The sequence below is a fragment of the Mixophyes fleayi genome, chromosome 1 (assembly GCF_038048845.1).
Source record: "Mixophyes fleayi isolate aMixFle1 chromosome 1, aMixFle1.hap1, whole genome shotgun sequence".
NCBI classification, from domain to species: domain Eukaryota; kingdom Metazoa; phylum Chordata; class Amphibia; order Anura; family Limnodynastidae; genus Mixophyes; species Mixophyes fleayi.
In genome coordinates, this window is record NC_134402.1 from 77,245,669 (window position 1) to 77,266,292 (window position 20,624).

A 20,624-nucleotide genomic window follows, 5' to 3' on the forward strand; every position below is an offset into this window, starting at 1 on the left:
ATACTAAGATGTAAATATAGTCATGTGTTATTCATGGATGCCCAACCCAAGATCTTCACATTGTAATATGCAGGTAGGAAGCTTCAAAGGGTAATAAATCTCCTGTGGTAACATCTCCTATTCAGATCACCCAGACCTGCCAAGTAGCAGGGCAGAAACAGTGCTGGGTGCAAATCGAGGATGTCCAGCTGTGAACGTCACACACCTCATTGTTTTTCTCTGTCTCCGTTCCCACTTATGGATACTGGGTAATAACTGAAAGTAGCGATAGCCTATGACAGATAGCTGTGGAGAATATTTTCCTGTCAATAATGAGAGATTATATCAGAGAAGATGTATGAGGATCAGCAGGTTCCAACACCCCAAAAATCCAGCTGCAACTAGAATGGATCAGACTTGCCACAAAACTAATTGAGTGAATAGAGCAAAAAGAAATAGCCAACAACAAGATCTAAAAAGCAATTAAACAAACAGGAAAAAAAACAAAACAATAATCTGATATTTTATATTCGTATCACTATTTACAGGCCATTACTTTATAGCTGTGCTTATAAATCCCAGAAGAAACATGACTATGCCCTTTAACGTTACAAGCACTAGCGATTTTTGATCCTTCAATCCGCACTACAGAGCAGCACAGCTCTCTTATAACATACAGTGCATCCGGAAAGTATTCACAGCGCTTCGCTTTTTCCACATTTTGATGTTACAGCCTTATTCCAAAATGGAATAAATTCCTTTTTTTCCTCAAAATTCTACACACAATACCCCAACGTGATTTTTTTTTTTTTTTAGGAGATTTTTGATAATTTATTAAAAATAAAAACTAAGAAATCACATATACATAAGTATTCACAGCCTTTGCCATGAAGCTCAAAATTGAGCTCAGGTGCATCCTGTTTCCACTGATCATACTTGAGATGTTCCTACAGGTTAATTGAAGTCCACCTGTGGTAAATTCAGATGATTGGACATGATTTGCACCTGTCTATTTAAGGCCCACACTTGACAGTGCATGTCAGAGCACAAACCAAGCATGAAGTCAAAGGAATTGTCTGTAGACCTCCGAGACAGGATTGTCTCAGGGCACAAATCTGGGGAAGGGTACAGAAAAATATCTACTTCTTTGAAGGTCCCAATGAACACAGTGGCCTCCATCATCCATAAATGGAAGAAGTTCTGAACCACAAGGACTCTTCCTAGAGCTGGCCGGCCATCTAAACTGAGCGATCGGGGGAGAAGGGCCCTAGTCAGGGAGGTGTCTAAGAACCCGATAGCCACTCTGTCAGAGCTACACCATTCCGCTGTGGAGAGAAGAGGACCTTCGAGAAGGACAACCATCTCTGCAGCAATCCACCAATCAGGCCTGTATGGTAGAGTGGCAAGACGGAAGCCACTCCTTAGCAAAAAGCACATGGCAACCTGCTTGAAGGTTGCCAAAATGCACCTGAAGGACTCTCAGACCATGATAAACAAAATTCTCTGCTCTGATGAGACAAAGATTGAACTCTTTGGCGTGAATGCCAGGCGTCATGTTTGGAGGAAACTAGGCACCACTCCTCACCAGGCCAATACCATCCCTACAGTGAAGCACGGTGGTGGCAGTATCATGATGTGGGGATGTTTTTCAGCAGCAGGAACTGGTAGACTAGTCAGGATAGAGGGAAAGATGAATGCAGCAATGTTCAGAGACATCCTGGATGAAAACCTGCTCCAGAGCGCTCTTGACCTCAGATTGGGGCGGGGGTTCATCTTTCAGCAGGACAACGACCCTAAGCAGGCAGCCAAGATATCAAAGGAGTGGCTTCAGGACAACTCTGTGAATGTCCTTGAGTGGCCCAGCCAGAGCCCAGAGTTGAATCCGATTGAACATCGCTGGAGACGTCTGAAAATGTCTGTGCACCGACGTTTCCCATCCAACCTGATGGAGCTTGAGAGGTACTGTAAAGAGGAATGGACAAAACTGCCCAAAAATAGGTGTGCCAAGCTTGTGGCAACATATTGAAAAAGACTTGAGGCTGTAATTGCTGCCAAAGGTGCATCAACAAAGTATTGAGCAAAGGCTGTGAATAGTTATGTACATGTGATTTCTTCGTTTTTTATTTTTAATACAATTTGCAAAAATCTCGAAAAAAAATTCACGTTGTCATTATGGGGTATTGTGTGTAGAATTTTGAGGGAAAAAAGGAATGTGTTCCATTTTGGAATAAGGCAGTAACATAACAAAATGTGGAAAAAGTGAAGCTCTGTGAATACTTTCCGGATGCACTGTAGCTGTCACAGCAGACATGTGTACACTTACTAGTATATTTTCTTAAACTTTGTATTTGGCCAATTGTAAAATATTACTTCTCTTATTCTCTATACTATATATGTTGTTATGGGTATATGGTGTTCTGCTGGTTATACAAAAGAAATAAATTAGTATTATGATCATGTTCAGGTCATTTTGGGGGCTTAAAGGATAAGACACAGCAGGTTGGGAAGCTTAGTCATCCCAGAGCAGGGTCCTGGCATTGTGCACGTGCCCAGCTCCTTTTTCAAATTCTCCAAGCATGATGAGTAACTCAGTGCAAGACCTCTGCTTCTTAACTAATTGGGAGATTTTGGTAAAAAAAAAAACACATGTGAATTAGCCCTGCAATGCCACATAAAATGACGATCATATCTATATGTGTGCAGTTTCGACACCAGTCAGCACATTTAATTTAAATATCTTGTTAAAAATACCTCTTTAAATGGATTTTGCACATATTGCACCTAACCTGCAGCACTCTGAAATACTCACTATCTGCCCAATTCCTGTGCAAAATGTACGTACTTAGCTGTGTAGATCCATACGCATGGTCCGCAAATGGACTGGCGGGAATGTTTACATAGCATCACCATTCATAAATTAACATGTTAAACCTTACGCAACAGCTCCATATCTATATAATGGTCTATTTGGTAGGAATATAAACCAACAAACATAACACACCAGTAATTTCAGTCATAAATCATAACCCTAACCAACCAATGATGACAGGTCCTTTCTGTTCAATGGGCTTCTGATGCAAGACATTAATGGCCCACCCTGAAAATAGCTTATTAAGAAGGCGATAGCTAGCTAAGTGCAACTCTATGCCCAGCGTCCACCAAGTAGCAGCATTACTAATATTTAAGCAACCAGAAAATCCTCAGCATTTAAAGCGCCAAAGGTATGAAAACTTTAGTTGAAAAAATGGTGACACCCAAATGGATGACCAGTTATGCAAGCACTGACCAATCTTGGAAGGGGAGAGATGTCACTATACTAAATCACCCTACCACTATACTACTGACCGGAGGTCAGGCAGAGGGGTAAATATATCCATGCTGGAACATCCCGTTTTATTTTGCAAATGACAGCAAATGGATATGAAAGCCGCATGATAGATAGATTGAGCCAAGTCTAAACACTCCAGTTATTTAGGTATATCACTTAATTTGCTGATATATGGACTTTGCAATATATTAGTATGTAAGGTGTACTTTTTCTTCTAGTGTCCATGCTGCCTGAAGCATAGGGCCATTACATCTAAAGTCTAATTAACAAGGACACAGCCAAGAAGATACTTTAGCACAATATAGATACACACTTGCCAGAAAAGAAATTTAGCTGGAACAGCTGTTTCATGGTATTTTGTTGCAAGTATGAGCTAATTTGATCTCTTTTGCGAATAGAATACAGTTCTCCAATTAATTATGTAAGTTAGTTTTGCATAATAAATTTATGGGGAGGCAGCATAGTGGCAAAGGGGAATTTGTTTTATAATTGCTGTGAAAGTGTACATCTATCCAGCCCTCTGCGCTGCTTACACAATAGAGTGATTAAGTATGGCTGTGATTTAAAGTGGTTAATATTCTGAGATGATTGACACCAAGAGTGTTTAACAAGAGAAGCTTGCACAATCCAAGCTGCTGCTATAAGCTTCAGCATATGGTACGCTTATACCAAAGGCCCTTCTCTAATCTTCCAAATTAGACTGGGTCACATAATACAATACAGTTAACCCAGACACGCAGGACTACATATTAAATTACTTCACCCATGATCAGAACATTAGCAATCTATTTATAAGGCAACCTGCATTTTACGTTTAGTTTTCCTTTAGGCTCCAACTTGGTGGAGACGGATGTGAGAGTTATACAATATTCTCTGGAAAGCGCTGCATAATAATATGATGGCACAACACAAACAAACAATAATGAAGAAGCACAAATAGATCACCTACACAAACAGACAAGCCTTAACAATAAAAAGGAATACAAATATTAACTCAATTACTGCCTACTTTGATTCAACATTGGAAGTTGTTCTCCCCATAACGAAAAATAAAAAGTTTCTATTAAAAATATGAACATTATAGCCCAAGAACCAAAACGGTTTCATTCCTTTACACAAACTCTCATTGGGAACAAACTTGTTTTTCTAACACAAACATAATATATATGCATATATGAATCACTTACGATTAATATGATTAATAAAGTAGACTCCAATTTGTGGATCGTAGCCAGATTCCCATCCCCACGGCAGCTCATTACCAACGCAGTCAGCAAACGATAAGGGTTTTGTTAACCTGCAACAAAACACAACACAGGATTTTCAGTTTTGGGTCATTTGAATTAATTAACTAGATACACAAAAGTTACATTATACAGAGCTAACGCAATTTGAAATACATACATAAGATCCATATGCTTTGATGTATCATTATATAAGAGTTCCAGAGTACTGAATCAATGCTGATAATAAGCCTTTAATTTTTACTTTTAAAATAGTATACTGAAATCCCTCCAAATATGCTTCTGCACCCTTATCTATGCTCCTTTCCATACAGCCACAGCTACCTCTGGCCAATTTATTCCGGCTTGTATTTCCATACTTTCATTCTAAATTTTATGGCCTGTGATAAACTCTATGTACGTTTAAATGCATTCCTTTTCTTTTTTATTTATTGTAGACCAAGTTTACCTTTATTTTCTATGTATTGTATACTCACAACTTGCACATAAAGTATTAAAAAAAAATTATACATAATTTACAGAACACTAACATACATAAAATCAAGCAGATATAATTTGCTCAATAAATCTTCATGACGGATTGCAACTGTCAGGTCAGGAAAACTAGCGCGTTCTTATTGCAATTCTTTTTGCAGAGGAGTGCTTGGAATACAGAGAGCCTTATGATGGAACTCCTGTCAGTGCTGTCTAGAATCCCCAAAATAATGAGTTCACAAGGAATGCTAAATGTTAATAACATATTGAGGAATTGTTTTTAGCAAAGATCTGACAAGATCAAGACGCTATTCCAGATATTCACCCATCTTGGCTCTCAGTGGAAGAACTCTAGTCCATGAAAAATACTACAGCACCAGCAGTGTGCAAGCAGTGCTAATATAAAAAAAATCCATAGACATAAAGGAAAACAAATGAATGTCATTAATACTTCTATCCCTCAGTCTCCCTTGTAATGTTCAGTCAACAACTCAATAAAAGGTCCTACAGTACATTATCATAATTCTACTCAATCTTCTGTGAACCTAGCATTACTCCCAGCCTGGCTGACTTACATCATAGTTGCATAGTTGGAAAAGGATGCAAAAGTTACATTGGACAAGGTAAAAGGAACACTAAATGTACCCTCCCAGTCCCCGGACAGTGTGTGACATCTACTGTCTGACAGACTGCAGAGCAAACTGAGGAGCTCTAAATCTCGCAAGACTAAGAGCTTCCCTGCTCACTCTGATGGATGTCAGCAGCACAAGCACAGCATAGGTAAGTACAGTGGGCTGTGGGTGTCATATTGCGTCAGGTGGCGTGACATGATCTGGCTGGGAGGTGGCGTGATGATGAATGTATTTTATTTTTTATAATGTACTATGCATCATATACTGTGCGTGATCTTTGTTATGTACTGTGTTCACGTATTACTCAGTTTTCCATATTTCATATATCTATACATTTTCCAAACAGGTCCCACATTCCAGGATCCATACAAGAATCCAGTCAGTACCAGATTGTGAAAGCTGCAGCAACAGGTAGGCGAGAGCAACACTGTTTTAACACATATATGTCATATGTCACGCCCATGTCGGCCATGCCCCCAATTCTATGTTGACGCAACCATTTTCTTACTCGCCTGTGGAGGGGGAGGGGGCACAAAATTGTTTTAGCGGAGCCCAACATTTCTCTTGGCTGCCCTGCCTACCTGTACCCAGAATTTTAGGTTGCCCCAGTCATGATTGTTGGCATTCCCCTAAACCCTAAACATCCCAATGCCCTCTATACCTCTTCTGGGGGCAGGGACAGCTTTCAAACATAAAACACATACTTTTAATTATAACAGTAATTACTTGTAAACACCAACATTAACAATTCAACAGATGCATGCATTTATTTTTTTAATTAAACAAAAATACTCCCATGAATGCATCATGCAAAATCGATTGGAAGGCAGACAAAGCAGGTATTGTTTTTTACATAATAATTCGCCCAGTATTAGATAGATAGCGTGTGTATGTGTATGTATTAGAGATTCTCACTGACCCCCGTGAAGTGATTTTGGTTTTGGATCTGGATTAGCTTTGTGTTTTGGTTTTGGCAAAACCGCCCTCGTGTGTTTTGGTTTTGTATTTTTTTAGAAAAGTTGCTAAAATATGCTAAAATCACGTAATATTGCTCTTTTTTTTATCCTACATTATTATTAACATCAATAACTCTAATTTCAGGTCATTTGCACTAAATTTTGACCACCTCACAGGTCACATTATTGTTTTCAAATACTTTCAGACAAATACTGCACCTGGCTGGATGCTAAGCGACAGAGCAATGACTCAAACACACAGCAGTTCCTACCACATCTAGGACACATTGGCAAACAGCAGTGGCAGAAAAGAAAAGTCAGAAGAAAAGCCTGCAAGGCCTAGTATTTGTATTTCAGAAATGACAATTAGCAATTGAGCTCTTCTCTTTGTGTGTAAGCTATATAACACAGTAGAATTTGACTGCAGAATTACACCAACCCTGACAGCACTAATATTTGTATTTTTCTGCAATGGGAATTAGCAATGGAGCTCTCCTGAATTTCACTGTAAACTTTCTTGAACACTGTTACCCCCTCCTCTTTCAATTCTATCTACTTGGCTGACCAACTGCTCTACACAGTGTGCTACCCCTTCTGTGTCTCTCTTTCAAATGGCGCTAGATCGCTGTGGAGGGCGGTATTTATAGATTCCAAAACTCGCGAGATCCAACGACTTCACAATGACGTTTCGCGCTTTTTTGGATTTGAAAATGAGGCAAAAGTACCGAGCTGACTCGGCACAGTACTCTGATCCCATAAGTTCGGGTGTGTTCGGTTCCCGAGGAAGCGAGCCTGAGCATCTCTAATATATATATATATATCTATATCTATATCTATATCTATATATCTATATATCCTACTTGCTAACTTTGTCAAGGCTTGCTCCGGGAGATCGGGGGAGGTGGGCCTGTTGGGGGCTGGACGGGTTGCGTCATTTGGCGCCATCCTCTAAACATCCATCACCTTTTTGGACTACGTAGAGCAGGGGGCGGGGCCAGGATAAAGAGCGATTTGATTCCTAAGCCCCGCCCACACCACTGTATTGCTTCGGTGGTTAGAAACTGGGAGCTTAGCCTGCTCTCCCGGGAGTCCAGGAGGACTCCCAGGCATTTTGGGAGAGTAGGCAACTATGCTATATACACACAAGCAGGGAGGAGGGAACCGTGACCCACAGATCACTAGTTCCCTGTGCAGTGGGCCCCATTATCTCCATGGGCCCCGGTGCACAGCACTTGCTGCACCAATGGTAGCTCCGCCACTGCTTGGGTATATGGTTTGATCCTACGCTTTCATTTGGTTTGCATATAAACACTCTGCCATCCAAAATCTATTCCAAGCTGGGATTGCTGTATAGAAATAAATCCTGTATTACTATATGCTGTATACTTTTACTACTTTATTTGTTATTTATGGTCTATTTGTTTGATCTACCAGACATATAGGCCTTTTCTGATATGTACAATCTTTGTTGGAATTTTCATGTGTATTTTTTTTGTTATGTAACTGATGCAGTTCAAAAATAAAAAGTTTAAAAAAAAGAAACAAATCCTGTCCAACATCTATGGCCATAGTGCATCATACAACATATACTATTGTTAATTATAGATTACAGGGATGTAGCTTATGGTACATCCCTTCAAATTCACTTTAACAATCTTGATGCTCTTTACAACTTAATTTGCCATTTGGTTTTTCTGTATTACTAAAAAAAAAAAAAAAAACACCACTATGATATGATAACAGATCTAGCATGGCTGCCTCTAGACATTCACGTTGCCCATTCATCCTGCCAAATGTTTTCTAGACAAATTACCCAAATAACTGAACAGACTATTCCTGCAACTAACAATGGTTACTACCCAAGATGTATGTCCAGGAGTCTACAATGGTTCCTAAATTCAATTAGGAGTCTGGATGTTCTGCCTTCCACTACCGGGCTACCTACCTCAGGAACGAAAATCTGACACCTGTCAGAGAACTTCTGTCATTCAGCACTACGAACATGTTTACAAGGCAGGTTGCCCACTGACATTTAAACAATGCTCCTGACTTGCATTTTTAACTTCAGAGCAAAGCATTCGAATGCATGTTAATATAGAACGCATTATATTCAATGCATCCATAGCCATATGCATTCGCACATGCGTCTGCATGAATTTTTTTTTAATGCTGCTTGATTTATTTTAGTACATTCAAATTCTGGCAATGAACTTGAAGAAGGTCCTCCATATATATGGGAACGTATTTTGTACATACCCACTAGGGGTTTGCACAAGTGATTTAACTTGCGGTGTTGTTGGTAATTTTCCCATTGATTTCTAAAGTAGGGATGTGCACCGGCGACTTTTGAGGTCTCGTGTTTTGGATCCGGATTTTCGTTATTTTTGGGGTTCGGATTTGTCTCGCAAAACACTTGACGAAAGGTCTCGGTTCGGATTTAAGGTTTTGGATTCGGATTTTTTTTGAAAAAAACATAAAAAGTTTAAAAATCAAGTTTTTGGGCTTATTTTCACTCCTAGGCTATTATTAACCTCAATAACATTCAATAACAAGCATTTCCACTAATTTACAGTGTATTCTGAACACCTCACAATATAGTTATTAGTCCAAAACGTTGCAACAAGGTATCTTTCTGGACTGCGTAGAGGAGTGGGTCACCACAATATATATTAAAAACCCTGAACTTTTATGAATCGCACCAATAAATGTACCTGGACTGCGTAGAGGAGTGGGTCACCACAATATATATTAAAAACCCTGAACTTTTATGAATCGCACCAATAAATGTACCTGGACTGCGTAGAGGAGTGGGTCACCACAATATATATTAAAAACCCTGAACTTTTATGATTCGCACCAATAAATGTACCTGGACTGCCTAGAGGAGTGGGTCACCAGAATATATATTAAAAACCCTGAACTTTTATGAATCGCACCAATAAATGTACCTGGACTGCGTAGAGGAGTGGGTCACCACAATATATATAATAAGAAAACCATCAACTTGTTTGATTCGCACCAATAAATGTACCTGGACTGCGTAGAGGAGTGGGTCACCACAATATATTAAAAACCCTGAACTTTTATGAATCGCACCAATAAATGTACCTGGACTGCGTAGAGGAGTGGGTCACCACAATATATTAAAAACCCTGAACTTTTATGAATCGCACCAATAAATGTACCTGGACTGCGTAGAGGAGTGGGTCACCACAATATAATAAAAACCCTGAACTTTTATGAATCGCACCAATAAATGTACCTGGACTGCGTAGAGGAGTGGGTCACCACAATATATATAATAAGAAAACCATCAACTTGTTTGATTCGCACCAATAAATGTACCTGGACTGCGTAGAGGAGTGGGTCACCACAATATATTAAAAACCCTGAACTTTTATGAATCGCACCAATAAATGTACCTGGACTGCGTAGAGGAGTGGGTCACCACAATATATTAAAAACCCTGAACTTTTATGAATCGCACCAATAAATGTACCTGGACTGCGTAGAGGAGTGGGTCACCACAATATAATAAAAACCCTGAACTTTTATGAATCGCACCAATAAATGTACCTGGACTGCGTAGAGGAGTGGGTCACCACAATATATATAATAAGAAAACCATCAACTTGTTTGATTCGCACCAATAAATGTACCTGGACTGCGTAGAGGAGTGGGTCACCACAATATATTAAAAACCCTGAACTTTTATGAATCGCACCAATAAATGTACCTGGACTGCGTAGAGGAGTGGGTCACCACAATATATTAAAAACCCTGAACTTTTATGAATCGCACCAATAAATGTACCTGGACTGCGTAGAGGAGTGGGTCACCACAATATATTAAAAACCCTGAACTTTTATGAATCGCACCAATAAATGTACCTGGACTGCCTAGAGGAGTGGGCACTGGGCACCACAATAAAATATATAAAAAACCTTCAACAGGTCTGCATTACACTACACATACGGCTGCTCCTCCATCCTCTCCATCATATACATGTTGGAGTTTTAGCATGTGACAACCTCTTGTTTTTGATAATGTCAGTGCATTTTGAATATTTTTCAATTTGCCCCACACCACTGAATGTACTTTATCTATGATACGCATCTATCTATCTTGACTGCGTAGTGTGGTGGCCCCGGTACACAATTTGGTACCGAGGCCACAATATAATTAAAAAACCCTCCACGTGTCAGAATTCCACCAAACAAGTATCTGGACTGCGTAGTGGGGTGGCCCCGGTACCCAATTTGATACCGGGGCCACAATAAAATAAATACACCCTCCACGTGTCAGAATTCCACCAAACAAGTATCTGGACTGCGTAGTGGGGTGGCCCCGGTACCCAATTTGATACCGGGGCCACAATACCTCCTCCAAACATGGTACAGACAATTCGTCATTGAGATCCCATCAAGTATGTTAAAGACAGACAGGGTCCAAGTGTTATTGGTTGACTTTGTAAACCAAAAAACTGTCCCTGTTGCACATAGTCGTGCAATGAAGACTGACTTTTTCATTTAAAGGCACCATCTTTCAAGTGTAGTGTTTGTAAGTCTAAGTCATATTATACTTTTGGTAAAATTGGTTTATTTTGTTCCTCTTTATGGTAACTACTAATAGAATTAAAGTATTAAATAGAAGCGGCAGTTCCTCTTTATGGTAATTAGTAATAGAATTAAAGTATTAAATAGAATTAAAGTATGAAATAGAATTAAAGTATGAAATAGAATTAAAGTATTAAATAGAATTAAAGTATTAAATAGAATTAAAGTATTAAATAGAGTGGTATAGAGTTGTAGTGTGGTATAGATAGAGTGGTCCCCACAATATAATAATAAAACCCTCAACTGGTCTGAATTCCACCAAACAAGTATCTGGACTGCGTAGTGTGGTGGCCCCGGTACACAATTTGGTACCGAGGCCACAATATAATTAAAAAATTGGGCATCAACTGTCACCGTTGTTTAATATCTGATACACCTAAATATGGACTGCACAGTGGAGTGGCCCCGGTAGTAAATTTGGTGCCGGGGCCACAATACCTCCTCCAACTTCCAAGTGTAGTGTTTATAAAGACAGACAGCGTCGAAGTGTTATTAGTTGACTTTCTTAACCCTAAAATTGTCCCTGTTGCAAATATTCGTGCAATGGACAGTTACTTTTTTATTGAAAGACTCAAGCTTTCAAGTGTAGTGTTTATAAAATATAAACAACAATACAGTAGTTTTAGAGCACGTCAATACCTCTTGTTTTAAATTATGACAGGGCATTTTACTTTTGGTTTAATTTCTTGAATTTTTTTAAATTTGGTTTTAGTTTTTGAACATGGCAAACGACTGTTGATTGGTCATATAATGCAAAAAAAAAAGTTCCAAGATGGAATTGTCCTTGGGCCCTCACACCCACCCTTATGTTGTTGAAATAGGACATGCACACTTTAACAAACCAATCATTTCAGCGACAGGGCCTACCAAACAACTTTGGCTGAAATGATTGGTTTGTTTGGGCCCCCACACCAAAAAAGCTATTCATCTCTCCCTGTACAGACTAAACAGGCTCTACTGAGGCAAGATGTCATCCTCATCCTCAACCTCTGATTCCTCTCCCCCTACAGTGTGTACTTCCTCATCACACATTATCAATTCGTCCCCGCTGGACTCCACAACCACAGGTCCCTCTGTAGTATCTGGAGGGCAGTGCTGTACTTCATTGAGGAATTGATTATTCATTTTTATAAACATCATTTTTTCAACGTTGTGAGGAAGCAACCTCCTTCGCCGCTCACTGACCAGGTTCCCCGCTGCACTAAAAACTCTTTCCGAGTACACACTGGAGGGGGAACAACTAAGGTAAAATAGAGCCAGTTTGTACAGGGGCTTCCAAAATGAGGGTGGAGCTGTTGGCATGTCACGGTCCTCTCCAGCAGGTCTTTGCACCGCTGTAGACTTGTGTCCGCCGGAAACAGAGACACAACATACGCTTTAAACCGAGGATCGAGCACGGTGGCCAGAATGTATTCCTCTGACTTTAAAAGAGTGACCACCCTCTGATCCTGGCAAAGCGTACGAAGGGCTACATCCACAAGAGCTACATGCTTGCTGTAATCGCAATGGCTTACCAGCTCCTCCCTCACTTTCTCCAGCTGCTTCTGCAACAGCCTGATCAGGGGAATGACCTGACTCAAGCTGGCAGTGTCGGAACTGACTTCTCGTGTGGCAAGTTCAAATGGCTGCAGAACCTTGCACAACACGGAAATCAGTCTCCACTGCGCTTGACTGAGGCGCATCTCCACTCCTTTGCCTATGTCGTAGGTGGCTGTGTAGGCCTGAATGGCCTTTTGCTGCTCCTCCATCCTCTGCAGCATATAGAGGGTGGAGTTCCAGCGCGTCACAACCTCTTGTTTGAGGTGATGGCAGGGCAGGTTCATGCTTTTTTGATGTGCCTCTAGTCTGCGGTAGGCACTGGCTGAATGCCGAAAGTGTCCAGCAATTTTGCGCGCCACCGCAAGCATCTCCTGCACACCCCTGTCACTCTTGAGGTAATGCTGCACCACCAAATTAATGGTGTGGGCAAAACATGGGACGTGCTGGAAATTGCCCATATTTAATGCCCGCACAATGTTACTGGCAATGTCTGACACCACAAATCCCCATGAGAGTCTAAGTGGGGTAAGCCACTGGGAGATAATTTCCCTCATTTTCTCTAATATGTTGTCAGCGTTGTGCCTCTTATTAAAGCCTGTAATACACAATGTTGCCTGCCTTTGCACGAGCCGCCATTTTGTAGTTGCTGCTACTGATGCAGCTGTTGCTGCGGAAGGGGATGCATCTACCCAGTGGGCTGTCACAGTCATATAGTCCTTCCTTTGCCCAGAACCACTTGTCCACATGTCCGTGGTTAAGTGGACAGTGGGTACAACCGCATTTTTAAGAGCACTGAGGACACTTGATCGTACTTCTCTGTACATTTTTGGTATCGCCTGCCTAGTGAAGTGGAATCTCGACGGGATTTGGTACCGGGGACACAATACCTCCATCAACCCTCTAAATCCCACTCCACTGATGGCGGACACCGGGCGCACGTCTAACACCAACATTGCAGTTACAGCCGCAGTTATACGCTTTGCAATAGGGTGACTACTATCGTATTTTGTGGTCATGCCAAACGACTGTTGGACGGTCAATTGTTTTGTGAAAGACTTAGCGGTCTTACGACTTCCCCTCTGGGAAGATGACCGACTAACAGCAGCAACAGCAGCAGTGGCAGTAGTAGGCGTACCGCTGCAGGATTCCTAGGATGAATCCCGTATTGAGGAGGACTCAGTCTGGCTGCTGACTTGGGCTGCAGGACTGAATCTGATGGAGATTGTGGAGGAAGTTGACGAGGAGGGTGTTGCTGGTGTGTATCCAACTGGACCACGGGATTTAGGTGTCCCTGTACCGATGAGGGTCCTAGCCCCAGTTCCTGAACTAACCACTGAACTATGAAGGTTATTCAGGTGACGTATAAGGGAGGATGTTCCTAGGTGGGCAAGATCCTTACCCCTGCTTATTTGAGCTTTACATAAGCTACATATGGCCATACATTGGTTGTCTGGATTTGGATAAAAATAACTCCAGACCGAAGAGGTGCATTTTTGGTCTTCTGACCAGGCATGACGATGGGCTTTTTCATCCCATGGACATCAGCTGTTTCCCCCCCTGGTGCCTCATTTACAATAACCACATCACCATCCTCATCATCAAGTTCCTCCACAGCGCCAGCTACATCATCAATAGTCTCCTCCCGAGCCACCTCTTCCCGTACAGTGATGGGAAGGTCAGGCTTGACAACCACCAACATCCTTGGACTCGCCTTGTGCATTTGTGATAATTTCTCTTTAGAAGGCAGAGTTGTTTGCTGTTTTGTTGCTGACAGCATAACTCTCTTCAATTTTTTGTAGGGGGGGGGAGGGGGAGGAGGGCTAAGATCCGTGGGTGAAGCTGAACCACTAGTCATGAACACGGGCCAGGGCCTAAGCCGTTCCTTGCCACTCCGTTTCGTAAATGGCATATTGGCAACTTTACGTTTCTCCTCAGATGATTTTAAGTTTCTCTTTTTGCTACTTTTTCTTAACTTGGGCTTTTTGGATTTTACATGCCCGGTACTACGAGATTGGGCATCGGGCTTGGAAGACGACGTTGATGGCATTTCATCGTCTATGTCATGACTAGTGGCAGCAGCTTCAGCATTAGGAGGAAGTGGGTCTTGATCTTTCCCTACTTTATCCTCCAAATTTTTGGTCTCCATTATATGTAGCACAAGATACTGCAGAATGTGTGAACTTGGTAATATTGCAGTACCAATGGACTTATACTGCTGGATTGGTTTTGCAAATTTGGTTATAATTATTATATATTTTTTTTTTTAAAAATTTTTTATTTTTTTTTACTTTTTTTTTATTTTAAAAAAACTTGGGAATAATGGGGAAATAACTATGCCCTTAGAAGCACAGAGCACAGGACCCAGCACCACTGGACTGAACAGGACACGGCACAGGGCCCAGCAGCACTACGGAACTCAGCAGGACAGAGCACAGGACACAGCACCACTGGACTGATACTGCAGAATGTGTGAACTTTGTAATATTGCAGTACCAATGGACTTATACTGCTGGATTGGTTTTGCAAATTTGGTTATAATTATTATATTTTTATTTTTTTTTTAAATTTTTTATTTTTTTTTACTTTTTTTTTATTTTTTAAAAACTTGGGAATAATGGGGAAATAACTATGCCCTTAGAAGCACAGAGCACAGGACACAGCACCACTGGACTGAACAGGACACGGCACAGGACCCAGCAGCACTACGGAACTCAGCAGGACAGAGCACGGACACAGCACCACTGGACTGATACTGCAGAATGTGTAAACTTTGTAATATTGCAGTACCACTGGACTTTTACTGCTGAATGTGTGAACTTGGTAATATTGCAGTACCAATGGGCTTATACTGCAGGATTGGTTGTGCAAATTTTGTGGTAATTAACAAAAAATTAAAGTAGTTTTTGGTATTTTTTTAAAAAACTTTTTTTTATTTTTTTAAACACAGGGAAATATTGGGGAAATAACTATGCCCTTAGAAGCACAGAGCACAGGACACAGCACCACTGGACTGAACAGGACACAGCACAGGACCCAGCAGCACCACTGACCTCAGAAGGACAGAGCACAGCACACAGCACCACTGGACTGATACTGCAGAACACAGCACAGCACAGCACAGCACAGCACAGCACAGCACAGAACTAAACAGCACAGCACAGAACTAAACAGCACAGCACAAGATCTACCAGGACAGAGGACCACCTAACACACCCTCCCTCTACCCTGATCAATGCCCGAGTGAAGATGGCGGCGACTAGCGGGGAATTTATAGGATCCGAGTATCGCGAGATCCGACAACGGGATTATGAGTCAGAGCCTCAGTTTCAGATTTGAATTTGGCGCCAATACCCGGATCTGTCTCGGATCCGACTCGGATCCGAAACGTTCGGGTGGGCTCGGATTTCATAAATCCGAGTGCGCTCATCCCTATTCTAAAGCCATTTCATTTACACACTACATGTAAAAGTTGCATTGAAATGAATGGGGCTATATAAGTGAATGGCCCATACACATCAATGGACCTGCATTTTTTTTTCTAATTTCCAGCAGGTTACAAGATGATGTTTCCTGTTTACATTAAAAACAAACAAACTGGCTTTACTATCTTCTTTAAACTAACAATGAACAATGAGACATCTCCCTTTGGATTAAAAGAGCAGATTTTGGTTTTGCTTCCACTTTTGGATTACAAACTAAGAATATTTCCTTTTGGATTAAAATGTGCAATAATGCCACAAGATAACCGAGATGCAAGACTTCTTATTGGATTATGGCAGTAAGTGGTGAACGAGGGTTTCTAGGAGCATTTTACTTAATTCAACTTTATTTTCAAATGTTAAACTTCATTAGTTTTAAAGTTAGAAGTCTTTAGGAGGTGGGTGACCCGTTCATTACACCATCCCCATGAAGTCTCCAGTCACAAGCTAACTTGGTTGGTGCTGGTTAATACTATATATGACACTATGGGGTATATTTACTAAACTGCGGTTTTGAAAAAGTGGAGATGTTGCCTATAGCAACCAATTAGATTATAGCTGTCATTTTGTAGAATGTACTAATTAAATGATAACTAGAATCTGATTGGTTGCTAAAGGCAATATCTCGACTTTCTCAAAACTGCAGTTTAGTAAATATACCCCCATGACTATGGTGTGAATTTGCCTGTTCTAGTATGACGAGCCCAGTCTGTCTATCCTGGGGTTCCGGTTTCCACTTAAAAGGGACCCACAAAATTGCTGCCCCCTTGCTTTAGTGGCAACCAGTCAAGGATGTATAGTGCTGCTACTAGACTTTAGGGGGGGGTGAAAAAATAATGTTTTAAATATATTTATTTACTAGCAGACCTTCTCCCATTCATTTCAAAGTGGTTTCTACGTGGAAACGAATGGTAAACGTTCTATGCCATATTCATCTGGATACATATGCAAATGCATAAGAATGTTCCCTGTGCATATCAAATGTGGGTAGATCACACATAAACCACATATCACAAAACATGTAAATACACATAAATTTTATATGTATTTTCACATGCAGGTTGCACTTGCATTTTTTTATGTAGAATGCAATGCCAGTGGGTAACTGGTCTAACTGTAATGATTGCAGCTGTTTGTCTGTAAAACAACTGTATATGGCATACTCGCCAACTCCTGAAATATTGGGTGTTCTGCCGGACTCCAGACAGAACCTGGCAATCTCCCTAAAGTGGAGCCCAATAGGGAAGTGTTGGGTGGAACACATTGTGATGATGCTATTCACGTCATCAACTCTCTGCCCCCTGAGCTTCCTATCGGTCTCTTTTATACAAATCAGAGCCAGATCTGGGCTCAGGGTTCTGAGTTGAACTCACTGAGGTAACCCTGATCACACCACTACAGAGACTGTGAGGCAGGGGATGGGATTCGTTCTGAATGGAGGCTGGCCCATGGGGTAATTAACAGGTGCCGATTTAGCATCTTGTGCGGAGAGTCTGTTCATATAATTCAATTGAATGCAAGTTGCTGCTGGAGACTTTTGTTTATGTGTAACTTACCAGGTGAGCATAAGGTGTCAAAACTGTGTATATCATGAAAAGATCCGTATTACTTGTGATGAATGAATAGGGGGAATGTTGTTTGTACCAACAGCACTGAATGTTATTTCATCATTTAGTCTGAATGTCACATAGTATTATCTTATAGTATGAAGAATGAAAAGCTGTGTTCTCTTATACACCGACAGGTCATCTGTGTTCCTCACAGGAAACAGAAATGTGTAGAAGTGTGAAGTACATTTACATGTAATAGCATATTGGGGAATACTATGAATGACTGTAGTGGGTTAACATCAAGCCACCAGCCAGAGACCTGAGTCTGGGTCAAACAGGAGCTTTATTATGAGGATCCGCAGCATGACACAGAAATACAGGTGAACACTAAACCAAAGCTATGCACAAATTTCTGGGTATATTGGCTTCACCCCCAGATACCAGCTAAGACTAGACTGAATTTGAACCCTTAAATAGGCCAAAGCTACTCCCCTATGATGCATGGGTGGGACTGCTTCCTGACTCTCAAAGACCACATCAGAGGACCTTTCCTCAGATGTGGCAGTTTCTCGCCATGCTACAATGACTGTTAATATAATGTTATAAACAAGATTTAGATAAAAAGTATGGTCGTCTCAAGTTATAACATACTTGACAACTCTCCCGGAATGTCCGGGAGACTCCCAAAATTCGGGTAGGTCTCCTGGAAATTATATTTCAAAAATAGGCAAAGTATGGAATATAGTGTATCAAGGACGTACTTGAAAACAAGAGGCGACTCTTAATGAGTATCTTCCCAGTAAAATGCTTTATAAATAAAAATTCACCAATAATAAATACTGCTGGCAAATATAGAGACTGCTGAGACAGAAGAAAGCCTGAACGTTGAAATGACTTGGTCTTATGAAATATAGTTAATAAGTTGTTAAATTAGCACAGTGCTTCATTCATATAGAAAATATTGGACCCTGTCAGATAATGAATGCATATCCTACGAACGAATATGAAACGTTTCTAACTTTATTTAACTAATATTTTGTGTCTTAGGAAATGTTGTCTGCTATACTCAGCTTGTTGTTATAAACTGTACTATTTGTACAACAAAGAACTAAAATGTTGGTTATAGTTTAGCAAACATTCAATATTGCACCAAGTTCTCCGACAGGTTTGTAATTTTATGTCCTTAACAAATAGGCTACTTCTAAAGACCAAACAACCAAAATATGCCATGAACATTCTAATCTTAAACTGATTGGGATCAGAGGTAGGCAAACAGTGAATTGTTGGAGATCCGCAGGTTGTCAGTCTGCATTACATATGATGCTGTTGTAGGTAAAAGCTTTGGTTTGACCAAATATTAATCATCAGGTGATTTGTTTGTGTAGCGATCACACACAAATACATTGTAGCGATCACACACAAATACATTGTAGTTTGTATAGGTAGCTTTACATCTCAGTAAAAATTAATGGCATTTTGTTGCAGTACTTTTTTTAGAATCTAATTTTTCTAGTTTTGCACATCCATCCAATTGCACCAAATTAAAATTCACAGATATGTTCAGGGCATTATTAAATATGTGCCAAATTATGTCATTGATGTGATCAGTCTGGTGTAGTAAAATAGAAAAAGTACAGTCCTTATGCGTGGACTGCAAAAGAGGCGGAGTTTCATCCGAAAGTGGCTTTGCTTGGCGGATCGTGTAGGCACGGGCGGATCAAGGGCATGGCTTATTTGGTCCTGATTTTACATGTCTAAATGTTAGGTGGTATATAGTTAATAACTGGCTAGGCCATTATACCTGTACCTAAGCAACATGGTCAGATATAGAAATCATGGTTTCCTAAGGAAGAAAATAAAGTTTATTTGTTTCATCAATTAGAACTTACGCTGGCCCAGAGACAGAGACACAGAAACAATAAGGAGGCACAACGATAGAAAGGAGGGACCTCGCTCCAAAGTTATTCAGCCAAGTAGTTGTAAATCTTTCCTAGAGCAGCATTAATGCTAATATTGATTAGGATATAATGAGGGTCTGGCTGATAAGAGACACCCAGTTAAATGAATAAATATTAGACGGCCTGTTATGCTAGTATGTCATTAAACTTCCATACCCTACACCTAATTACAGGAAACAAGTTAACTCAGCAAATGAAATGGCTGGAATTTCTGGCATACTCTCAATGTACAAAGGTCATTACACAACTTTCCACAGCTGACCTATGGACCTTATATAAGAAAGAGAGAGGCAAGACTCTAATGTTTTGAATGCTCATAAAATAGGAAAATCCTTCACATGTATAAATATGTGTTATTAGGGTTTATACCCACTGAGGTTATCAGTTGGAAAAGGAACAGAAGAAAAAAAAAAAAAAGTTTCCTAAAAAAGGCAGAAGCCATTGAAAGGATCTTATTGCATTCAGCACCTCCCATCAACAAGCTATGTCATGTCATAAGGTATCACCCCCTGGAAATAAACAATGATTACATAAATAAACTACAATATCTCTACATAATTGAAGAACATCATATACATGTATTCAAAAATAACAGTGAAGTAGCATAAAAGCATATGTAACAGCAGACTTTTTTTGTAAATTCTATTTTTATTGAAAATGGTGCAGTGTATACATATTAGAGATACTCACTGACCCCCGAGAACTGGTTTTGGTTTTTATATCTGGAGTAGCTTTGTGTTTTGGTTTTGGCAAAACCACCCTCGTGTGTTTTGTTTTTTTGTTTTGGATTTTTTAGAACAAAACCTAAAATATGCTAAAACCACATAAGTTTGCTCTTTTTTTGTTCCTACATTATTATTTACCTCAGT

The 20,624-nt window shown here is 40.3% G+C and overlaps 1 protein-coding gene across 1 annotated transcript in view; it reads right to left on the reverse strand.

The window, feature by feature from the left end:
* The window catches only part of WWC2 (WW and C2 domain containing 2), a 166,518-nt gene that overhangs the window by 84,491 nt on the left and 61,403 nt on the right, over nucleotides 1–20,624 (reverse strand). Inside the window, exon 2 of the mRNA XM_075197254.1 lies at nucleotides 4,495–4,604. Coding sequence (XP_075053355.1) covers nucleotides 4,495–4,604 — 110 coding nt within the window. The remainder of the gene's footprint in view (nucleotides 1–4,494; nucleotides 4,605–20,624) is intronic.